Source organism: Sparassis crispa, assembly GCF_003851025.1.
Source record: "Sparassis crispa DNA, contig_000017F, whole genome shotgun sequence".
Lineage (NCBI taxonomy): Eukaryota > Fungi > Basidiomycota > Agaricomycetes > Polyporales > Sparassidaceae > Sparassis > Sparassis crispa.
Genome location: NW_020939764.1, coordinates 331,908 through 353,519, shown reverse-complemented (window position 1 = coordinate 353,519; position 21,612 = coordinate 331,908). Strand labels below are relative to the sequence as shown.

The 21,612-nt window shown below is 50.6% G+C and overlaps 9 protein-coding genes across 9 annotated transcripts; 8 read left to right on the top strand and 1 right to left on the bottom strand.

Moving 5' to 3' along the window:
- Positions 1–138: 138 nt before the first annotated feature.
- Positions 139–472, top strand: SCP_1801270 (Cytochrome c oxidase assembly factor 6; the record flags this gene model as incomplete). The annotated part of the gene is made up of 2 exons (XM_027765215.1): positions 139–330; positions 380–472. 2 exons carry the CDS (start codon positions 139–141, stop codon positions 470–472), a joined length of 285 nt encoding a protein of 94 aa, XP_027621016.1.
- A 1,165-nt stretch (positions 473–1,637) lies between these two features.
- On the top strand, positions 1,638–2,439 carry SCP_1801260 (hypothetical protein; the record flags this gene model as incomplete). The annotated part of the gene is made up of 2 exons (XM_027765214.1): positions 1,638–1,996; positions 2,052–2,439. The coding sequence occupies 2 exons, from the start codon at positions 1,638–1,640 to the stop codon at positions 2,437–2,439; spliced, it is 747 nt and encodes a 248-aa protein (XP_027621015.1).
- A 512-nt stretch (positions 2,440–2,951) lies between these two features.
- On the top strand, positions 2,952–3,724 carry SCP_1801250 (Ribonuclease P/MRP protein subunit POP5; the record flags this gene model as incomplete). Its single annotated transcript, XM_027765213.1, has 5 exons — positions 2,952–2,966; positions 3,029–3,218; positions 3,309–3,446; positions 3,508–3,591; positions 3,654–3,724. The coding sequence occupies 5 exons, from the start codon at positions 2,952–2,954 to the stop codon at positions 3,722–3,724; spliced, it is 498 nt and encodes a 165-aa protein (XP_027621014.1).
- An 865-nt stretch (positions 3,725–4,589) lies between these two features.
- Positions 4,590–6,779, top strand: SCP_1801240 (hypothetical protein; the record flags this gene model as incomplete). The annotated part of the gene is made up of 5 exons (XM_027765212.1): positions 4,590–4,694; positions 4,746–5,223; positions 5,281–5,577; positions 5,643–6,211; positions 6,270–6,779. The coding sequence occupies 5 exons, from the start codon at positions 4,590–4,592 to the stop codon at positions 6,777–6,779; spliced, it is 1,959 nt and encodes a 652-aa protein (XP_027621013.1).
- A 2,218-nt stretch (positions 6,780–8,997) lies between these two features.
- Positions 8,998–10,528, top strand: SCP_1801230 (hypothetical protein; the record flags this gene model as incomplete). Its single annotated transcript, XM_027765211.1, has 4 exons — positions 8,998–9,274; positions 9,337–9,492; positions 9,549–10,044; positions 10,102–10,528. 4 exons carry the CDS (start codon positions 8,998–9,000, stop codon positions 10,526–10,528), a joined length of 1,356 nt encoding a protein of 451 aa, XP_027621012.1.
- Positions 10,529–10,899: 371 nt separating this feature from the next.
- SCP_1801220 (hypothetical protein) lies at positions 10,900–14,397 on the bottom strand (the record flags this gene model as incomplete). Its single annotated transcript, XM_027765210.1, has 12 exons — positions 10,900–10,946; positions 10,999–11,843; positions 11,893–12,027; positions 12,082–12,404; positions 12,458–12,505; positions 12,560–13,139; positions 13,195–13,453; positions 13,506–13,635; positions 13,692–13,716; positions 13,781–14,184; positions 14,241–14,262; positions 14,327–14,397. 12 exons carry the CDS (start codon positions 14,395–14,397, stop codon positions 10,900–10,902), a joined length of 2,889 nt encoding a protein of 962 aa, XP_027621011.1.
- Positions 14,398–15,443: 1,046 nt separating this feature from the next.
- SCP_1801210 (hypothetical protein) lies at positions 15,444–16,393 on the top strand (the record flags this gene model as incomplete). The annotated part of the gene is made up of 4 exons (XM_027765209.1): positions 15,444–15,638; positions 15,697–15,960; positions 16,016–16,194; positions 16,261–16,393. 4 exons carry the CDS (start codon positions 15,444–15,446, stop codon positions 16,391–16,393), a joined length of 771 nt encoding a protein of 256 aa, XP_027621010.1.
- A 152-nt stretch (positions 16,394–16,545) lies between these two features.
- SCP_1801200 (hypothetical protein) lies at positions 16,546–17,407 on the top strand (the record flags this gene model as incomplete). The annotated part of the gene is made up of 4 exons (XM_027765208.1): positions 16,546–16,621; positions 16,679–16,819; positions 16,881–17,010; positions 17,059–17,407. The coding sequence occupies 4 exons, from the start codon at positions 16,546–16,548 to the stop codon at positions 17,405–17,407; spliced, it is 696 nt and encodes a 231-aa protein (XP_027621009.1).
- A 763-nt stretch (positions 17,408–18,170) lies between these two features.
- SCP_1801190 (hypothetical protein) lies at positions 18,171–21,381 on the top strand (the record flags this gene model as incomplete). Its single annotated transcript, XM_027765207.1, has 10 exons — positions 18,171–18,430; positions 18,492–18,516; positions 18,578–18,707; positions 18,756–19,014; positions 19,071–19,611; positions 19,677–19,724; positions 19,787–20,205; positions 20,256–20,390; positions 20,446–21,275; positions 21,332–21,381. 10 exons carry the CDS (start codon positions 18,171–18,173, stop codon positions 21,379–21,381), a joined length of 2,697 nt encoding a protein of 898 aa, XP_027621008.1.
- Between the last annotated feature and the right edge of the window lie 231 nt (positions 21,382–21,612).

Genomic DNA, 21,612 nt, shown 5'->3' with positions numbered 1-21,612 from the left:
AGTAGCATGCTAGTAGATCGAGGTCGCAGCCGGATTCCGATGTCCAAGCATTGGAGGCACGTGACCGGCCATAAGTCTACGCCACGACGGCATTCAGATACCCTCATTGTGATCTCCTCTCTGAACCCTTCTTCTTAAATGGGCTGGTTTGGTGGTGTGGAGTCGACGAAACCCGACCCAGCGTCCAGGAAAGACCGACAGAAGTGTTGGGAGAACAGGGACGCCTATTTTACATGCCTTGATGGCGCCGGTATTGTAAAGCCAGGAGAAGAGGGTAGCATCTGTGCCGCATCGAAAACAGCCTATGAACAAAGTTGTGCAAAGAGCTGGGTACGTGGCGTTGAAAGTGCTCCGCATTTTGGTCTAATTTGTTTTGAAGATTGACTACTTCAACCAGCGTCGAGTACTTGCGGAGCAGCAACAAGGGATTCTCACGCAGAAGAGCAACCAGGATCGAGCTTCAAGGCTATAGCGATCATTTAGAACACCCTCCAACGTGCGACACACAGGATGTTTAGGACACTGGATGGGGGCTCAATGAGGCGTTATTTGAAATTACCGTCCTGGGCGTGCAAGAGTATCTTATTCTACTGCGAGCCACGCTGGAATATATCCGCATGTGAGTTTGCGGGCTGGAAGGTTTCTCCAGAGTTTGGTGCGAGGAAGGTGCGTGTTGACGCTGGAAGAAATGACTAATTATTAAACAGAAATTCGACTGATATAGGATCGTTTATTGTGTTATCAGTGATCACGATATTAATGCACACACAACTTTCTGTCCTGCACAGACCATTCGTCTCTGACAGCCAGCGTTGCATATGCCATTCTCTGTTGTTGTTCGGACATTATTGATTGACATTGACGTGGATGGGAGCAGTGCATGCTCATGGTGGTAAGTACTCTTGTACTGGAGGATTGACCGCATGCTCCGTAGCTTCTCTTCTCTGCTTCGGCGCATGTTTCGTCACAAGCGTGAATTTGTGATGACATGAGCATCACTTCGCCTGCGCGAGTCCGATTGTGTACGTGAGGGAACTTTAACTCTCACGAGCAGAACAAACAGCAACTGTCTCAGATTTGACGGATAATTTTGTGAGTTTTGCGAATGATCTCGATGTCACTGACGCCGTGTGTGTACGTATCCAGCGCCGTTGTTGCCGGAATCGAATACCTTGTATGACTGGTTAGACCAACAATTCGTTGATGTTTTGCAAACGATGCCTCAAAGTAGTCTTTCGTCCGCGGAAGAACACGCCGCTGTTTTATTGGCCAGTGATTTGTTAGCGGTTGGCGGGTCTAGGAATCCCGGATCATTGCAAGGGGTCCATAGTCGCTGGCATCACCTTCGTTGGCGTTGTTCACGCTGCCTTGTTCTGGTCACCCCGGTTTCTCCGTCAATCGAGAACTGATAGTCTAGCAGGTGGGCTTGTTCTCACCGTGGCGGGGTGTCAACGGGTGCTTCATCTGACGGCTGTACAGCCTCCACCGTTCTGTGCTTCCATCGCTACTGATAGTCACCGCTACTGCGGCTGCATCCCCTCTCTTAAAACGTGAGCTGATCGCCATCCCATGATTCCAATTAGCTCCATACCGCTGCGCAGTCGACCATCCGCGACACGCTCTTGTTCGACTGTTCTATGGACTATTCGAACCTTTTCTTCTCCGGATTCGTGGCAGTCTCGACAAAGAGTTCGAGGAAGAATGGGCACAGACGGGCGTCCTTAGCGGTGATCACTCCTCCACGAAAATGGACACGGCCATCTATGTCTCCCATCAACGAAAGGTCTCCATCGCTTCCACCAATTCCTGCGCCAGACGACGCGCACTCCTCCCCCTCGAGCAATACTCGGCGCCCTTCGTTCACGGGTCGACCACACGCGGGACCTTCCAGGCCACTCACCATAGCTGCAAGACAGGGTACAGAGCCCCCCACCGATCCCTGGGACGAGCCGAGGGCTCGCAGGCGGGCGCGCTCCCTGAGTGTATGCTTTCCACGGTTTGTCACAGCGCTTCCATTGTTGGCCGATCATCACTGAAGGTGGCAACTCCAGTGATGTTGATGACGCCGCTGAAACGTTACTGGGGGCATCACCAGAACAAATATCTCCTCTGTCCCCTCCAACCTTCCGCCGCAATCTCATCGACACTTGTTCTCCTGGCCCAGAGCTCGCGTCCGATGCGACAGCCATAGCACCCCCCGTAGCCGACAGCCCCGTATTCTCAGCCCACCGCACTGTGACATCTGTTCAAACACCGCCTCACGCTACACATCTCCCGGGTAGCGAACGTAGCCAATCGTCAGGACACAAGACAGGTGGCTGTTCTGACAGTAGCCTTATAGCGGCGTCACCGCTGATGGAGAGAGGTGGGGGATGGAAGGACGACCTTGCCACTGATTGGCGCCAAGTAATTGATGACCTCTTGTGGGACGACTTGTAGGCCGTCGCCTTCATCATGATCGGTTTCGACGCTACGCCACCTTTCTCTTTCAATTGTTCTCTTCGTGGACCATCCATCATCTCACTCTGGACAGTACTTTTCTCATTGCACTAAGTTATCCTCAATATCTTCTTCCTTACTTTCAAAATGATGGTTATTTACCTTTTTCGTCGTATGTTGTACTTTCATATGGCCTGCATAATGCATTTTTTCATGATTACGATACGACAACATCACCTATCGTATTCTCCCTGAGTGCGAACTCTAGAGTTTGACTCTATAGATCGCTGCATCTATGCTCAAAAAAATCGAACCACTCACTGACTATGATATGGTCACATTTGACGTTTCTGCATCGTTGACTATTTGATTCGTTGTCGGATACATTGATGATTCGTCCGGCCGCGGGTGCCCCCCTTCCCAAGTCTGCGATATAAGCGCCCGTAAGTATGCTCTTTGCTCCAGCGCTCCGCTCGGCGCCACTTACTTGTTACTTTTGCGCAGTCACGGTAATGGTTCGCTTCAAGGTATGGTGTTCTTTTAGCTACCACTCTACAGCTATACCGAAATATATTCCTGAATCGTGCAGAACCGGTGGTTACTCGTCGAGTTCATTCCCTGCTCGCGATCCCCTGCTGCAGTGGTAGAACTAGATGCCCCCAGCGTCACTTCTGGGGCTAGTGAGATGAACAGCAAACAGATCTGGTCTGCGCTGAAGCAGAGTATCATCATTCATTTCGGGGATACAGGATGGGGAGCAGTCGGTGCTTCCCTTAGCAGTACGTCCTCGCATCCTTTACTTTACATTGACCATAGTCTCTTGCACTCCCATTCCGATGACTTTGTCCATTGATTTGTCATCCACGCAGTCAAATACTTCTCCCCTCGAACGAATGTTTGCATCATCCGCGTGGGTCGCGACCAGCACCGCATCGCATGGGCGGGTGTTACGCTACTTACAGCGATAGATGGACAGAGATACGTGCCGAATGTCATACACGTTTCCGGTACGTCGATATGTTTTCTGTTCCGTTCGTAGCCGCTTCTCGAGGGTTGACTGCTGCTCAGGAACCATCAGACATGCACAACTCGCTGCGATCCGGCATAACAGAGAAGTCATCGCACGTTACAGGACGCGGGCAAAAACGCCAGGTATGGTTTCTGCACGTCTATTCGTGTGGACGGTTTGATACATCTGAAGCCACTTGGAATAGCAGCATACCAGGACTCGTATGAGGAATACCTACAGACAAGCACACAAGAAATCGACGCCTTGCAAGACTGAATTATTATTGTCATGCTTACACCCCATCCTCGGCCATCAGCTCTGGGTGGTCGGTAAGGGTACAATCTGCATACTTGAAACCTTAACAAAGCATCTCCGTTGTTATTTGGTCATCGGCGTGGGCATTAAAACTCAGGAGTAATGTGAGTGTAAACTTCGTTCATTGTCCGGCGTGGAGCAAGTTGATGTATAGAATTAGAGTCAACGGTTGTTTTTTCTCTGGCTGTGCTCCGATGCGCGATGTGTACTAGTTGTATGTATGCGTAAAGTAGGATTATATCTCTCTCCGCCCGAGCATCGTGACGGGCAGAGGGCTCTCGTCTACTTTGGAATGGTTAATGTAGAGATCCTGGTGATTTGAACAATGTAGTATGTAGCATGTCAGACAAATTGCCTCGTCCAAGGTCTGCCCTCTTCTCCTGAAATACCGATGGGTCCAGCTAGCGCAAATTTTCTGGGAAACGGAGGCGAATGGGTCGAAGCTAAGTGGAAGGCGGAGATCGCGAAACGAGAGGCTACGATCTAATCTTATCTCCCCAGCATTGGCCTCGACCTCCCCGCGCCACAACTTGAAGGCGAGGATCATAACATGAAATGCTTTCTGCTTCGGTCTGCAAAGCTTCAGCTTCGTTTAATGCCATTCCTCATCTTGCTTCGAGTAGCTTTCGCATCACGTATGAGCTCGGTTTGGTATATCTTTGACATATTTCGGAAGATGAGATGCTTCGATCTTACGACTTGGACGTGCGTCCACTTAACAAGCGGATCCGCAGCCAGCTCTGCCATCCGCGCACCCCTAACTTCGTCGCATATATGAGGGGGTTCAACAAGCCTGGGGCCTCTCACGGCCTTCCCCCTATTCACCATGACCTCTATCAAAGTGAACGTCTCTCAGCACCCCGTCAAGTCTGTGACTGTCTTCCAGTCTTCCACAGCGGAAGTTGGTCGTATATTTTCTCTTGACTTGACGGTGAGTTTCGTAGGCAACATTGGTTAGCTTAACGACTAACGCTATGGTCAGGCGGGTCAGAACACTGTTGAGATTACGGGTCTGCCAAGCTGCATCGACACAGAGTCCGTCAGAGTCACAGGGCTCGGCAGTGGAGCTCGTCTTTTCGACGTCGTATCCACGATCAAGAAGAGCGCTTCGTTCGGTGACGCTGACGCATCTGACTCCATCCGTGAGCTAAAGCGCAAGAAGAAGTCGCTCGAGGACGAGAGAAGAGTTTTGCTGTCGGAGGCACGCTTCCTTTCCAGCTACTCACAGACGCTTTCCAGTCAGTACGTCTCACCAGACGACGCCTTGGAGTTCTTAGATACCTTCTCTACACGCGAGAAGGATGGAGTCCAGAATATTAGCGATCTCACCGAGCGCATTCTTGACCTAGACACGTTGATATGGGAAGAAATGGGAAAGAAGCAAGGCGAAGCTTGTGGTCATGTCGCTGTTGTCATCGTGGCTAAGAGCGACTGCACGGTGGAACTCAAACTTATGTATTGTGAGTCATGTCTTCTTCCGCATGTGCAGCGTACTGACAGTATTCTGGCCTCGTCAGTGGTAACTGGAGCAAGCTGGGAACCTTGTTACGATCTGTACGCGACAACCGTAAACGGACAGCCTGCGCCCTCTGTCTCCCTCCATTATCGTGCGCGCATAATTCAGTCGACGGGGGAGCACTGGACGAACTCCTCTTTGACGTTGAGCACAAGCAGTTCGCAGGCTCTGCGTAACGCGAGTATCCCGGACATCAAGTTGCTCAAATTGCGCAAGCGGTCGCCCTTCATGAGCGTCCCCCAGATCCAGGTAACCGTTAGAATTATCCCTGTTTCCAAGCTTTTACAGAACGTCGAACGTTACAGGGTCAGAATTATAACAAACTCGGGTTTCCCGATGGCTAAGTTCCTTCTCAAGCTGTAGCTGAAAACCAGCAAACCCAGCAACCTTCCACCACGACTTTCGGACCTCCAGGCGTTGGTGCCGCTGCGCGAGGCGTGGCTTCCATGACCGATCACTCCATTCGTTCGAGAGGCCGAGCTTCCTATGCGAACCCTACAGAAGACGCTGTGAACCCACAGCCCGCCGCGGCAGCCCTTGGCGGCGGCATTGCGGCCGGTCAAGCTATACCAGCTGCGTTGGACCAGAATGGCGAGTTCACCTTCGTAGAAGCCGGAGAAAGCGAAGCAGAGCGTGTCGCATCGCAGGATGGGCCCATCACCGAGGGCTCGGCGGCGGTCGTTCGTTCGAGTCCGCTGGCGACCGCATACCGCGTCGAGGGCTCTGCGACTATTCCGAGCGATGGCCTCGCCCACAAAGTCTTTGTCGCTGCATTGGACTTCTCGGTGGAGATGTCACACGTCTGCGTCCCGCGCGTGCGTGCGGCAGTGTTCATCGAGACCAAGATAAAGAACACGAGCGAGTACAATTTACTGCCTGGTCCGGTCAGCGTGTTGCTGGACGACAGCTACGTCTCCAAGTTTGCGCTTCAGGTACGCTGCGGTATGGTTCTTCATAGGACTAGTCTGGACAATTGACACGTCTTCGTAGTCCACAGGGACTAACGACAGTTTCACGTGCACGCTCGGCGTGGACACCTCCTTGCGTGTTACATACGAGCGCTCGAGAAAAACTATCAAGGAAGAGCAACGTGCGTTCGCGGACACCACCAAGAAAACGACGGTCACCGTGCGCGCCAAGGTGGAGAATAGGCACACGTCCGACATCCCCACGCTTGTCGTCCGCGAGGCCATCCCAACTACAGAGGACGAGCAGTTCAAGGTCGTGCTGAAGCAGCCTGAGGGGCTTGCCACTGCGAAGGAGGGAGAGGAGGTTGCCGTCACCGACGCTGGTGACTCCAAGAAGATCCTACCGGGTTGGAAGGTGCGCTGGAGCAAGGCCATGGACGGAAAGGGTGGGGAGAGCGAGGGCAAGTTCGAGTGGTTCGGTGGGCTTGCAGCTGGGAAGACGACCACTTTGGCAGCGGAGTGGGAGGTGAGAGTGCCTGTAGGTGTGGTGTGGGATGAAGTTGTCCAACATGTCGCAGGGTCTACGACGTGAAGGCACACGCCATCTCCCAACCGCTTGTACTTGTTGTCGACCACGATCGATCGAAGTGTATGCCAGTGTACGAACATATTCGTTTCTCCTGGTTTTTCACCAGAGTCGTGGGCTATGCGTTACCCCTTAGAACGTAAGTGCGAAGCCGAACTTTCGTGAAATGCGGAAGCATTTCTTGCGCCCCTCGACGACGTCACGTGTTGATATAAGTGTTTAAGACTAACTGTCACTGAGTCGACACCTTTCACGAAATTTCGAAGAGCAAGCAGTTGGATACGCGATATCTGTGTAGCCTGACCGAGCTCTTTGAACACTGGTCGCACCCATGGGTCGAATTGTTCGCGAAGTTTATCTGATCCAACAAGCTCGGCCCTCGAGGAATTACCCCGTCTCCTAGTAAAATTCTTCATCTCTTTCCCGCACACAGAATACTCTCTTATCAACACAGTGCTGAAAGACAATTGAAGATGGGCAACATGTGCAAGGGCTGCAATCCTGCGCGAAATCTCACAGTCTACGCAAAAATTTCTGGAAGGTACAAGGCGTCCTCCATACACTAGTACTGCGTTCTCAAATACTGACTCACAATCTTGTATAGCTTCATCTGGTTGGCCAGCTAGAGGTGCCTCAGCAGTGCAGATAGTGAGTGGGTATTACTGTAGTCTCGTTTCGCGTTATAAATCTTTACCATCGCTGGGCACGTACAACGCTAGGCATGCGAGGACGTGTTAACTCACCGAGGCGGCGGACACGTAGACAGTCATCGGGCGCAATCTGAAGCTACCCGTCGAAATATGGAGCAAAATACGCAGACGGCGGATTACTCCTCTCCCAGCTCTGCTTTCTATACCCCGCATGCACGGTTGACGTTCTTCCGACAAATTGTCTTGTGAAGAACTATATGCTCCAGTTGTGATCACTGACTTGTGAATTAGTGTGAACCAGCCCCGTATTGAGGGATCCGTTCTCGCTTCCACTTTTGCCAGTACTCTCGACGTGGACTATGCTCCCTCGTCTCCGCACACTGCCGATCGACGAGCAGCTTTTGCCCTTGGTTCCATAATATCACACATCTAAAGATCATAAACGCTGGCGAATGTGTCACCAATGCCTCGCTCACGCTGTCGGACATCGGCAGTTTCTTATTCCCCCGAGTGAATGACAGTGGTGGCTGCCTTTTTTAACCTCAATATCATGGAACGAGACCGCACGGAGCTTTCAATTCTTATGCGTAAACGACTCTATCCTTCAGACTTCAGAGGGTGAGAACTAGACTAACTTTTCGATTGAATGTACGCTGATGCGGGGTGTTACGCGCAGCAGTCCTACCCTATCGTCGATTCACTGAGCTCTCTTCCGTTCCCCAGGCAAAGTTGTTGAGGCACTGACCTGGGAAACATGATTGCGTAATTCATAGCTGCCGGCTGAGAACAGCTAAGAAACGCATGTCACAACCTTTCTACGTTTCGCGCTGCCTGTTCCGAGGAGAAAGCTTCACCTGAGCTTTTCAATAACTTCCGCGACCTTTTTTCTCGGTTTCGGGCAATGGCGAGCTACTCGCTCTGCTCAACCCTTTCGCCCTGAAGCCTAAAGAAGTACGTCCCAACCAATTTTCAAAAGATAGTGTACTGATTAAAGCTACTTTTCTTCAGCTGAATCTGCGCTGTGAAAGGAATCTGAGTTATTATAATGCTTAACCCGGAGAGGAAAAGATAGTCGCTGACTTTGTATGTGCTTAGTGATCTATGAGGCTTCTTTGACTCATACTAGAACAGCTGTCTGTCTGTCTGCCCACGAAATCCTGTGCAAGTACTGCGCCCATCCCGTGAAGTCGCAGAGAATGGCTGACGGCTTTCAACCTCCGCGTACTCAGACTCAAAAATAACGCAGTCACTCATCCCTTATTACGCATATTATGCGGCCCCGTATACTCGGTGTACGTACCTTTGTTGTGGATTGCACTTATTGGCAGGTCGCGGAATGACGCGGTCACATGCAGCAATACACACGTGACATGGGCGAATAGAATGGCCACAACGCTTTAGTGCGCTGATATCCACCTTTCACCGCAACTACCGCCATTATCACTGTCTCGTCTTACATATCTGTACTCCTTGTACAATAAACCTCGGTCGCCCTTTTCCTCCAAGCCAATATCCGACCGACCTTACGCCGCTTCAGGCAATAGCATACCAGAAAGAGGACACTGTCTAGTGGAATGCCCCTCGTCGCGAGCCACATTACCCCCAACATGACAGTGACACTGCCTGTGCACTCCTCCAGGTTCCGTTTCCATCATTCCCCCGCGAAGACCTCAATTAAAGGCATCGCATCAACTCCACGCCCGTTGTTTGGCGTGGCCACAACGTCCACTGCCATCCCGGGATACGATTCCAAAGCCGTTACTGGGTGCAAGCGGAAGGCGGTGTTGGACGACCACTGGGAATATGAGCAGGCCGCTCAGAAGAGGCAAAAGGTCGAACAAGAAGTCAAAGGTATATCTTCATCCCGACGCTTGTTGACGTTGTACGTTACTTATCATTATTTGTGGCCGCAGACCTGACAGCCGCAGACCTGACACCTTACTTTGAGGTATCCTCGAGAATCATTGCGAGGTCAAGCGACGCGTCAGCGTCAACACAAGACGCTACCCAGGTGGGCAAGTGCGTGTGGCCACCGATGAACGCTGAGCATCCAATGGCCGCGACACAAGGTCTGTATCTTCACCACCGGACATTCTCGTAACATTAACTAATACCTTGTTTTCAGATTATGTGCCGCTAGAGATATACGGTAAGCGGCACATGCGTGAAGGCCTAGCACGAGACTTCCCGGGAGCATACGCCATGGAATCGACGCACCTTCCACCTACCGAGCTCCCCATAGAAGAATATCCAAGCTCAATACCTTTGGAGCTGGACGATCTTATGGATGAGTGTGAGGACGACCAATTTCCGGAGGTAGAAGCATTTTTTCAGGATGCTTGTGAGGATGTGCAATCCTCGGAGGTCGAGGAGTTTCTTCGGGATGCCTGTGAGGACGTGCAATCCTCGGAGGTGGAAGATTTTTTTTGGGATGCCTGCGCGGACGTGCAATATGCGGAGGAAGATTTCCTTTCGGATGCCTGTGAAGACATACAGCCATCTCCGCTGGCTTCCCCCGAAGTGGAACAGGTGACAAGTGAAAGTCCCACACAACAAAAACACTGGAAACGAGATAATTGCTCGCTGTGGAAGAAGGCATGCAGGACTCGAGTCAAAACCATGTGAGTTGCTCTAATTAGAACACATCTGTGGATATCTGACATTCTTCTTTGGTTCAGGATCAAAATATTTGGCCAGGCCTCCGTATGCGAGGCTGCAGTTAGTGAGGCCTCGGCGGCATCCTGCATGCAGCATATCTGCAGCCACCGGTGGGAAGAGATGGACAGTGTTTGCTCGGATGACTCCGGGTACGAGAGTGACGTGGAGGACAACAAGGGGTCTGTCGCCAACAATGGATCTGTAGCCCCAAGGTACCTTCCATGCACAGAGTTCGACAGTCTACGGGACAGGGCTGCTGCATGTGGCCGCCTCCCTCCCTTATTGGCAATCCCTTGTCGGCTGTTCGAGTACGCGGATGTCATCCTGCATGGTACACCGACGCGGACGCCAGAATGGGCTAGAGGCAACTTAGTAGAGGAAAAGAAGAAGAGGGATGAAAGGAAGAAAGAGATATTGGCCAATGCCCTCGCCTCATTCACGCCATGAATTGGTATTCCAAACTTAACTTAAAATCTTCGTCATTGATTCGCCCTCATACCCAGTTAGGTTGAATACCCCGTTGTAAAAATTATCATCTGTAGCTGATACTACGCAATGTCGTCACAACTCACACGATGTATCAATACTTTTCTGCATTTGTATAATATAATTGACTCCGTTATTGACTCGGAGATATGTGATTTGCGAAGCACTGAACTCTCCAAGGGTTGAACAAAAACATTTACATTCAAAAGACGGCAAGAACCCTGTGTCATCAAAGGGATGCAGCTCGCACTGGCAGCTCGACAAATAGAAGAAGCGAGGTATCACAGGTGCTCGATTCACGGGTCCAATGAGCCCAACATGAATCTGACGTTTCAGAAGGACGTGTCCTCCCATTGCGAAGCTGGTACTGGATGAGTCACTGCAGCAATTGTGAGTGAATTTGTTGGAAAACCAGACCGACGCAAGCTTACTCGGCTCCTTGCAGTCTGTACGATATGCGACCATAACCCACCCCTCCCTCTTCATCTTGCGCGCTCGCCTCTTACTCAACATCCATGAGACCTTTCTGGCATCCAGATCAAACGTCTCCTGCGCGGTCAGAATATAGATCTCGCCAGGGGGCGGCTCCATCTTACCATCCAGGATGGAGGGCAGAGCAGTAACCACAGCGGAAGCTGTCAAGTTTGGCGCAGGTTTATAGAAGAGGAGGTATACAGCTGGGTCGAACGGAGGGATCGAGCTGGATGGTGACGAGAGCATAGGAGAGGACGAGCGCACAGAGGCCTCGAAAACTCCAACCTCCTTGTGAGAGGTGACGAAATCTGCCGGCAGAGAGATTGCGAAGGGGAACCCGCGGTGGGACAATGCAAGCACGTTTTCGAACTCAGCATGCAGTATATCCAGCCGGATCTTCCGCTTTGGCACACGACGGTTGATATCCGACACGGGGATGGGCCACTTGTCTAGGTACGGCGCGATGTCTGTCGTCAGATCGTCGTCGAGGATACACTGCAAGAACTCGGAGAGCCAGTGTGCAGGGTAGCCAACACTGTGGAGGTGCACAAGAAGGGTGAAGAATGGGATAAGGTTATTCGGCATCTTGGCTCTGAAGTATCCGAGGCCACTGGTCCCGGGAATGACAGTGTAGATCAAGGTCCGTGTGAGCCAAACGACGAGCTCCTCTCGCGTAGCCAGTTCAGAGAGCGGCCGGGGAAGAGGTTTGTTGCCCAGAACGACAAGACGGTGAACAGCTTCCTTACTGATCAGACGACAACCAAAGTATCGAGGTATGTCGGTTGAACGGAGAAGCGTATACCTGGGGAACTGTGAGCACCACCAACAGGTCGATGGACAGAGGAACCTACGTGTAGATGAACTCCTCATCGTCTCGCCAGATACCAGTGTTCAGGAGCGAATGAGCCGATACAACCGATTCGCGCCCACAGCGAACTAGTGGCAATGAGTACAGCAACATGTTAATCGTCCCGTGCGTATAGTCCCTGTTCACCCGTCAAGGGGCATGCACAAGAACAAAATAGTGAACGAAAGCTCACGGGACGTTGCTGACATATGATCTCGTAAATGTCCGAGGAAATTCAGGAGAGCGTGTGTGGTCACTATTGAACCTCATCTTGACGGACTCCTGAGTCAGTTCAGCAAACAACAACTCCAGCTTAAGCTGTCCCTTCAGGATCTTCAGGCTGTCCGCGACGGCGCCGAAGAAGTCCGCCAGATGGGTGTACGTCGGCGCATCAGCATAGATAGTATGCGGAGAAATCGTGTTGAACCCAAACCGCACATTGAATTTATCGATGCAGCCGGGGGTATTCCAGGGATTAAATCCGAGAAAAGGCTCGCGACCGGGATGGCGGTAATCCTGTGTCCACATACATCAGTTGGTGACAAGGTATTAGAACAGACCAGACGCACGTAGAGAGTTGGATTGGGCTTCCAAGTCTGTTCAATATGCTTCTTCCACTGTGTTTCGGATATCTAAGCGGTATAAAATTGAAAAAGGATCGATTTACATACACTCTTAGCCATGGATGGCTTAGCCTTTTTCAACTGGTTCTTGAATGCGGCAAAATCCTCGAAACCAGGATGGCGGGACCACAGCTCAGGCGGTGGCAGAAAAACCTTATTCTGGTCATACCACATTTTCTCTACAGACATAGTGCCGGTCCCAGAGAACACGAGCTCCAGCGTTGAATCGACAACCCCCTGGAAGCATTCCTTGTAAAGTCTCTTTTGGCGAGGCGTGGCGTCAGGACCTGGGTCTACCAACCCCATCTTCTCGAGTGTCTCCGGCGGAAGTGCCCTCACCACTTCGGTCGCTTTGAGGCGTTTATCTGCCAAGTTTTTCTCTATCATCTGCTTGTAAGCCGGGGAGATCTTTGGGTCGTCGAGAAAGTCCAGTGGGGACTTGCCCGCGGAAATGGGGTGGTGTGCAGCTAGCATTTGCGCAGTATTTGTGTTATCAGCAATCGTGGACCAGACCTTCAATGCTTCCAAGATACCGGGGACGGCTTCTGTGTCAACATGTATCCACGAAGGGAACCGTGAAGGCCGTTCTGAGAGACGTGATTGCAAGTCTTTGATCACGTTTTGGAGCCTAATTGGCAGTAGTATCAACGAAAAGTCACCAAATACACAATAAGTTGCCGTACCGTTCATGGCAGTATTCGGGCATTGCGATGCCGACGTAAGTGTAAAAGAGGGTCGCTTTCATTTCGGCCAAAGCAATGGGATCAGTCGCCTCAGCTTCGACGAGATCATGAAGCAGCATGAGCACGCAGAGGTCGCGTGCTAGTGCACCGGGGTGGAAGTCCAGAAGGGTCATATGCATGTGGACTTTGTCGCGCTTATCCTGCGGGAGTTCTTTGCACACTTTCTGTAGTCTATATATTGTACCAAACACGTGACGGGCTGTGTGATAAAGCAGTTTAGAAAACGTTCGGTAAAAAAGCCTTGAACTTGCCGTCTCCAATTCCCCCAAACATGAACGCGATATCGCCTAGTTCGTCGTCCGACATTTTGCTCAGATCCAAACGAGACGGACTTTCGGGACCAGCATCGTCAATCATTGACATAACCGAGTCCTGTCCAATCTACAATCCCACTATAACTCAATAGTAGAACGAAGATGAGAGCACTGAGTGCTAACCGTGTGATAGTCCACCCAAAAGCTCCTACCGCACCATCGCCAGTCCCTTTGAGATGAATGAATACAGTAGACTATTGGAAGGCACGTACGGTGGTTTCTTGAAAACAGGTAGGCAAGACAACCTCCCCAAAGCATCGCTACCGGTCTGACGACGATCCCCCGACTCGCTTTCGATGGCTCTAAACAGCTGCCATACTTGCGAGCTCTTCGGGTCGCTCTCTGCAGAGCCAGAGAGAACCGTTTCAAGCCGAGAGATATCATCTGCACGTTCGCGTATGAATTTGTCCGAGATTGCACCGCTGCGGAGACCGTGACATAAGGCCTTGCAGAGCCGCGCTGAGAGCTTCGACGCTAGAACTGAGTTTGAGCCAGAATTTATAAGCTTGTAAGAGCGAATGATCGCATCTATGCATTCAGGATAGTTGCTGGCTTCATAAAGAGCTGCACTCAGGTTTGACGCGTAGACAGGGTCAGAAGGCGACAGCTTCTCGGCCTATGTACCGTAATGAAGTTGGCATGAGTATGAGACGATTTTGGAGGGAACTGTACCTCAGAATACAATGAAGCAGCTCTGGAAACAGAAAAATATGAGATCCTGACGGGCATATTAATAGTCGAAGACTGTTTGCACTTACTCGCTCAGACGACCGCTCTTGAAGAAGTCATTCCCTCTGTTTTTCAATACGACAGCCTTCTTAGCGGCCATTCTCTTGCAAATGTTGGACTTGTCGATTATCAGCGAAAAAGAGGAAGGCTAGAGTACGAGGTGTTGAGCTTTCGAGGCGCCGGCAAGTCAAGCTATTTTCTTGACTTTGGAAATTGAATGGACGCGACCAGTTACCAGTGTGACACAGTGCCTCGCGTTTGTCACGCGTACCAAACGCGCCTGTGGCGCCAAACGCAATGCATCCGAAACTTTAATTTTCTCTAGTTTCTTGACATATACCAGATTCAGGATCTGAGCCATGGCCAATTCGTGTCCAGGGAAATTTCCTGGCCAGGAATGGCGATGAACATGATGGGAAGAAGTCAGTCAGGCTGAGACGCGTGTCATGTGACGAGGTGCGTTGACGATGTTGGCCTGGTCTCGCAACACAACGGCCGCAGCGACATTGATACACATGAGATCGGACTACAGGTTTGCAGGGTTTTCCCTGCGTGGATTGACTATCCTACCCTCCGCTACCATCGCTCCGCCTATCTCGCATCGGACGTTATCATGACGGACCTGTCTCCAGGACCACGTGGGGCACTGTCCGACGCCGAGCTGTTTCTGCGGCCTCCATTCACACTGCCTCGCAAACGCTTGCAAACAGGTAAGCCTTCGCAACCCGCACGTCCTGTCGACCTTAGATTTCTATATAATAACGATTATACTGTAGCGCCTACGTATCCTACCCCTCTTAAATCGGATGTCTTGGGAGGCCTTCAAGGTCGAAGCAAACACGAGAGCGTGGACACCGTCGTCAGAGCATACGTCGGGCGGAACTTGGCACACAACATCGAGCGCGATGTGCCCGTCCTCGACTTCGTTAGGGCTGTTTGGAACTTCACTCGTGATCAGATACCCACGCCAAATGGATTGTATACCCTTTCTCGCAAGCTCTGCAAGAGTTACTGTGACTGCTCTTCGGAAAGGCAATCGTATAAAGACCTCAACGACATATTTCACGATATTATCACCCAGATGTTCTGCAAGGGGGGAAGGACAACCCACGTCCGGAGTTTCCCCGTCCGATCCATGCTCAATTCATGAATCTGAAGGAGAGTTTCGTGGACGGTATGTTTGGCCGCGTCAAGCCCGACATGTCCTGGAGTACAATGAAGAAGGTGAATAAACAGTTATGGTTTTGGACGCTAGCCTGCGTAGAAGTCAAGCGACCTACCAAACTGGCGTTTAGGGTGAGAGATGATGTTGTCGCCGTGAATCTGTCTAAACTGCGGGAAGTACGTTTCGTTCAACGACGGTCTGAATTGTACTAATTAGTGGTTTTATCTCACTTAGTCTGATAGCCAATCAACATCTACCATCCGAACACGCAAGCGAAAGATGCCTAAGAATACTAACGACGACGTAGCCGAGCCACCTATGAAACGCACACGGTCCATTTACAAGTTCGGTACTACGTCGGCTCAAGAACGGTCAGACCGGTCGATATATCTGACAAACAACGAGGTGCAGATGACAAAGTACCAGCTGCACATGTTCTCTCACGGCGTGCGCGACTGTGTCTGGCTTCTCGCTGGATGGTCTTACCATTCACCTATGGTATTCCGACCGGATGGGCACTGCGATGTCAACCACATTTGACTTTTTTGTGAAGCCGCAGTATCCTTTCCTGGTCCTCGCTGCGTTGGCCTCGGCTGACCTGTCCTGCACAGGTATCTCCCCATTCGTGAGGTTCACTTCGACAACCTTCAGCAGCTTTTCCACTGCACAATTTGAGGTGCCGCTGGGTGCAACTTATGAGGGCGATGGAGTGGAGAAGAAGACTACTGAACGGTAGCAGTTCTTAATTGATATCAACAGCACGCGGCATCTACTTCCCGACTTCTGTATCGTTGGCAGAGGGACGACCATTGTTCCTCTCAAAACCAAAGGCGAGACACTCAAGCTGTTCGGACGTGATGCTGTCATTGCCAAATTGGCGTGGGCACAGACCAGTCGCACAGAAGAAGGCAAGATCATTCAAACAGCTTGAGTGGCGCTTCGACGGCGGAAGCCAGAGTATGTCAGACATATTTCAGACTTGAAGTGTTGGCTTTTGCGCACAATGGATGACCTGGATCTTCTCAGAGTTTTCTTATCGGAGCTTCCAGGCTCTCCTGATTACGAGAATCGGCCGCTCCAGCCATGAAGGAGTACCAGCCTCTGCATATGGTGAACAGTCCAGAGGAGTTCATAAAGGTGTTCACGGATGTTGTACACGGTGAGTCCCACTGTGTTCTACTGTCATCCACCTGGTTTTTGACTCATTGCGCAACAGTACACCATTGGGTCTCGGAAATATCAAATATTCTGCACCGCGGTATTAGCGCGAACAATATCATGTTCTACCGCGAGGGCGCCAACATCTATGGTGTCATCTCTAGCATCCATGAATCGCGGGGAAAACAATTCAACAGATGTACAAACCTTCTTGCAAATACAAACTCTCCCTTGGGATAATACTTCCGGGCCCTCGGCAGATGCATCCAAAGCCCCTCCGACTGCTGGCGAGTCGAGTAAGCAGGTCAAGGATGGTGAGATGGAGAACGTTGCCGCTGGACCTTCACAGAGTCGGGACAAGTCCAAGGAGGATGATCAAAAGAAGCCGAGGTACCGCGTCCGTTCATGGCTTTAGATCTGCTGTCGTGGGAGGATAAGATGCCTGCGCATCGATATCGTCACGACCTCGAGTCGTTCTTCTATGTTCTTGCGTGGTTTTGTGCGGTGTTTCGTCCCAAAGCCCACATTTGCGGCGTTTGCGAACCTTGATCCCGAGTACCGCCATCTTGCATACGGGCCGGTCAAGAAACTCCGTCGCTACTTCAGTGTTGTCAACAATCTCCACTGGAATAACTTGGTCTATATATGCAGCCAATATACTTCGGCGGAGGAGGAGAGTGACAAGGAGCAGATGCAGAACCTGTTTGATGACATTATGCGGAGGGTGGAGGAGAGGAATGCGGCAATCACGTATGCCGGTTTCATGGAATGTCTTTCACCTGCGTGAATGACCATTCGGTAGACTTGTTTGTTGTGTATGCCTTGCCATCAGTCGCTGATACATGTCAATAAATTATTGCAGTTTTGCGTGTAGAAGGGATCACGTGATGTGTGACAATGATATCTCTGAAGAGTGCAAGCATTCTCTAAATCAATGTATCATGATGCACTGGCATCAATCCCAAATGCTGTATAACATGTGCTTGATGTGAAATGTCGCAATTGAGCTTCGGAACTAAGTACTGGCGCAAAACATAATGTCGCGTTCCGTCACGCGAGTGACAGGCTAAGTCACGTTCGAGGCCCGTGGCGCACCGCGCAGTCGACGGACGGCACCGTGACGTCTCGTTGCAATATTGATCTGTCTGAGTGCACATCATGGCGACGAAGCCAATGGTGGACGATCTGCCGGACGCCGTACAGCTGAAGAATGAAGGGAATGCTTATTTCAGAGTCGGTCGCTTTGCCCTGTGAGCTTCTCAGCTTTACCTCCATCTCAGGCTAATAGTGTCTTCTTGCCTGCTGAGAATGCGGTGATCCATGCAGGGCTGCTGAAACCTACATCAAGGTAACCATTGATTAACTCCTTCCAACGCACTTATGGGTTCGCAATTGCACAGGCGGAACAGCTTCGCCCAGATGATCCAATTTATCCGTCGAACTTGAGTGCAGCACTATCATGATATGAGGCTGGAGACTATCTCGGATGCATCGAAGCCGTTGTTCGCACATGGAAGCTTCTCCCTGCGGAGGAAAGCTCAGATCTTCGAATGAGACTTTCTGTGCGCTTGAGCAAGGCTCTTCGTCAGGGCCTGCGCGCTGGTACCGTCTCACTCGCCTTTCTTCGTGACAATGCGCATACTATCGCGCAGATGGATTATATGGTCCTGGAAGACTCTGGTCACAACTTAGAGAACATACAATTCTGGAAAAACTTCAGGCTCATGGAGATACAAGGGAAATATGATGCTCATGAAAGAGACACTTCCAGACGCTACCTTTCTATTCTTCCCGTGTTCAAGAGGATGACGTATGTCAATTTGAATATCTTTTGCGCGGACGCATTGCTGACAAATTTATGCTATCATCAGGCAGACAACATTGGAATACTTCACAGTACGTCATTGTTCTTGTAATTCCTCCTGCAGGTACAGCAGACTCATGGTCCATTATGTAGATAGGTCAAGATCGTTTGATGTCTTTGACAGACAACTGGGGCACAGACTATCCTTCCCCATTGCATTTGAATGAAATGACAGGAGATGACCTGCAGAATATCGCGTTTCTATTCGGAGGAGTCGGTGATGGTGTGCATTGTCTTGTATGTAGCTTATGCGTGCTCATATCTCCTCTAGCACGTCATGTATATGCTACGTTGATTGGCCTTCACCGTGCATCCAAGACCCTCTCGAAAACAAAACGAAAGAAACTTCGTGCGCATTTCACTCTCTTAGACTTCCAGCCTTCTGCATTGGCACGAGACCTGTGCATCATGATGTTGCTGGAGTATTTGGTAGATCATGTAGACGTGCAAATGACTACCCTGCTTGAAGTCTGTGCGACAATTTTCTATACCTATGTTGGTGTCGTGATGCCTCAATACTGCCATGATCGGTATGTGTTGCGCTGATCAGTCACCCAACCATGCTCCCTGAACCGGTTTCCATCAGGTTACAGATCACTATCCAAAACTTACTCAGACGTCTATCCGAACAACCTCCGCGACTACCGTTCTGGATTCACGTTGATCCCGCCAGTATACCAAGATTGCTCGAAGCCCTACGGTTTTGGTCAACAGTCCACGAGGGATTACAGACTAAACGAGTCTTACGAACCCATACCCCAGAGTCTCCCGATAGTCCGCTTATTCAGGAATATCAACCCAATTTCGGAGAGGTTTTCTCTTCGGAGCGCCAGCTACTGGTAGAGAACTTGCGTCGCCTTGACCCCTCACAGTTAGAAGAGCATGATGTCTTCCATCCAGGACCCAACGCGACCCCCTTACAAAAGTGGATATTTGAGGCACGTCTGGACTCGTGTGCTCGTACTGTCCTCGAGGAAGAACCGCCGATGGCCCTTGAACGACGGTGGTATGCTGGTACGAAGGTGTTCCTACCTCCTCCAGAATTGTGGTCGCGGCATCCTGGATTTGAGTATTTTCGCTCCATGAGAACCTCTAGGACTAGTCTACCGTTGGCCCAGGCAGAATCTGTGAGTTCACTAAATTTTGTCTCGGGGTTCTTTGCTCACTAATACACTAATTTTTTTTGCTTTAGTTAAGAGATGAAATTGCACTCTCTTGGAAAGCTAATCCAACTCTGCTGGTGCGTCTTTTTACTTCACGCATTGCCGATCGGTTAATGGCTTACTTCAAGTCTTGTCTCAGAATTCTCGGAATGATGGTCGCCAACCATACTGTCTTCCAAACCCCTTCGAGACACCTCACTTCATCGAAGACTTCAACGTAGAGACTGGACTTAAGCCGAGAAGCTCGTATGGCACCAACTCGGATGCGCCGGCGTTCACCGCTGTGGCGGACTTTTTCAGAGCGACCGCTGAGGCCGTCAGAGGGATGAAAGACCGTGTAGTACTGGAGGTCTTGTGCGGAGAACTAAGCCAGGAAATTGCTAAAATGCAGCTCGACAATAATGCTTCTCGCCCTGCGCGTTTCCCAAAGTCTCGCCCTGCGCGTTTCCCAAAGTCTCGCCCTGCGCGTTTCCCAAAGTCTCGCCCTGCGCGTTTCCCAAAGTCTCGCCCTGCGCGTTTCCCAAAGTTATTCACTCGAGCCTATGTTAGTAACATCCCGTAAGTGCGTTGACATTCGCAGCTCTTCCGAGGTGCTCAAGTCTTACCAGCGATTATGCGCATGGCTTGATAAACACCATTGTATATAATCTACCTATACTACGCTCTCGAGCTGAATCGGCCATCGCAGCCACTTCATTTCTGAATCGTCCGATCTGGTCGAGTAATGAAGAATTTTGTTACACGTAGGTCCTCTGATTTTCTGCCTCCAATATTCAGAGCTTGACTTGCACTTGCTAGATACACGTTGCTTTTGCCGAAGGACCTTCCACGATATCTGGGCTGCCGTGTGATCTGTGCCGATCTCATGGGGAAAATCATCTTGGGCAAGGACCCTCTTCCAAAACCAGTCGACAAACTAGTTATCCGGGAAGAACTTTTCAGCTGGCCCACCCGAACGTTACTCTATATTATCATACCAGCATCGAGTGACGAACAGGCGACCAATGTTGTCCGTCTTCCTCACAAGCTTGTTGCTTTCTTCGGGCTTTTGGTGCATCTTCAACATGTTGGATATCCGTCACATTGGTTCACGGACTTTGTTCAAACCATGCTTTATAACAATGTTGCCACTGATATTGCACCTTATTTGGGTTCAGCTCCCATTCCTGTCTCGGACATCTCACGGCGTGTTCCCATGCGAAAGATTCGTTTGGACCCATGGTTCGCGGAATTTGAGAACATCCTCGCCTTGACATACAAGGGCTTACCTTTCGCAGTATCTCTCCCTGATTCTTTTGCTCAGTCACATACAGATATTGGTTTGTTTGAATCCGCTTCATCACCACTTTTCCCGGTCGCACTTGATCGCATTCCATCTGTATGTCTGCTGTTCTACAAGCCTGGTGCTGGCATGGATCCAGCAGAGTTGGTTTCCGCTGTACCTTCCATCCTAGAAGGACAGTCACTTCCTCGACAAGACGACTTGTACATTCTCACTGCCCTGCAGTCATTGCAGTGTATCAACCATGTCTGGAAAGCCCAGTGGATGTTTAGCTGGAAGCGTATCCAGCGACTGAGGCGGGAGAAGTGGTTGATGGTGGTCTACCACGCAGCCCTGCGCAGGCCGAGTATGTTGTGCCTTCATTTTTGTCACTCTAATAAACTTACTTTTGTTTCGTTGCAGTCACTGAACCTGAGCCCGCCTCGCGCTGGACCGAGGTTTCTACCTCTTGAGTATTATTAGATGCTATATAAGGTCTTGGCTGTATCTTTCCGCTGAGTTGTAACCCACTGATCCGCTCTCCGCAGCAAATGTATCCAGCATCTTGTCTTGTCTGCTGCCAATCGTGCTTTTCCTCGTTTCCGTCTCGTCCTTGTTTTTATTTTCGCCCTTTCACAAGGGTCTTTATCGCGCTACTCTACCTTTTTCTTCTTCCGTTCCTCCGCTTGGTGTTTTTTACGTGC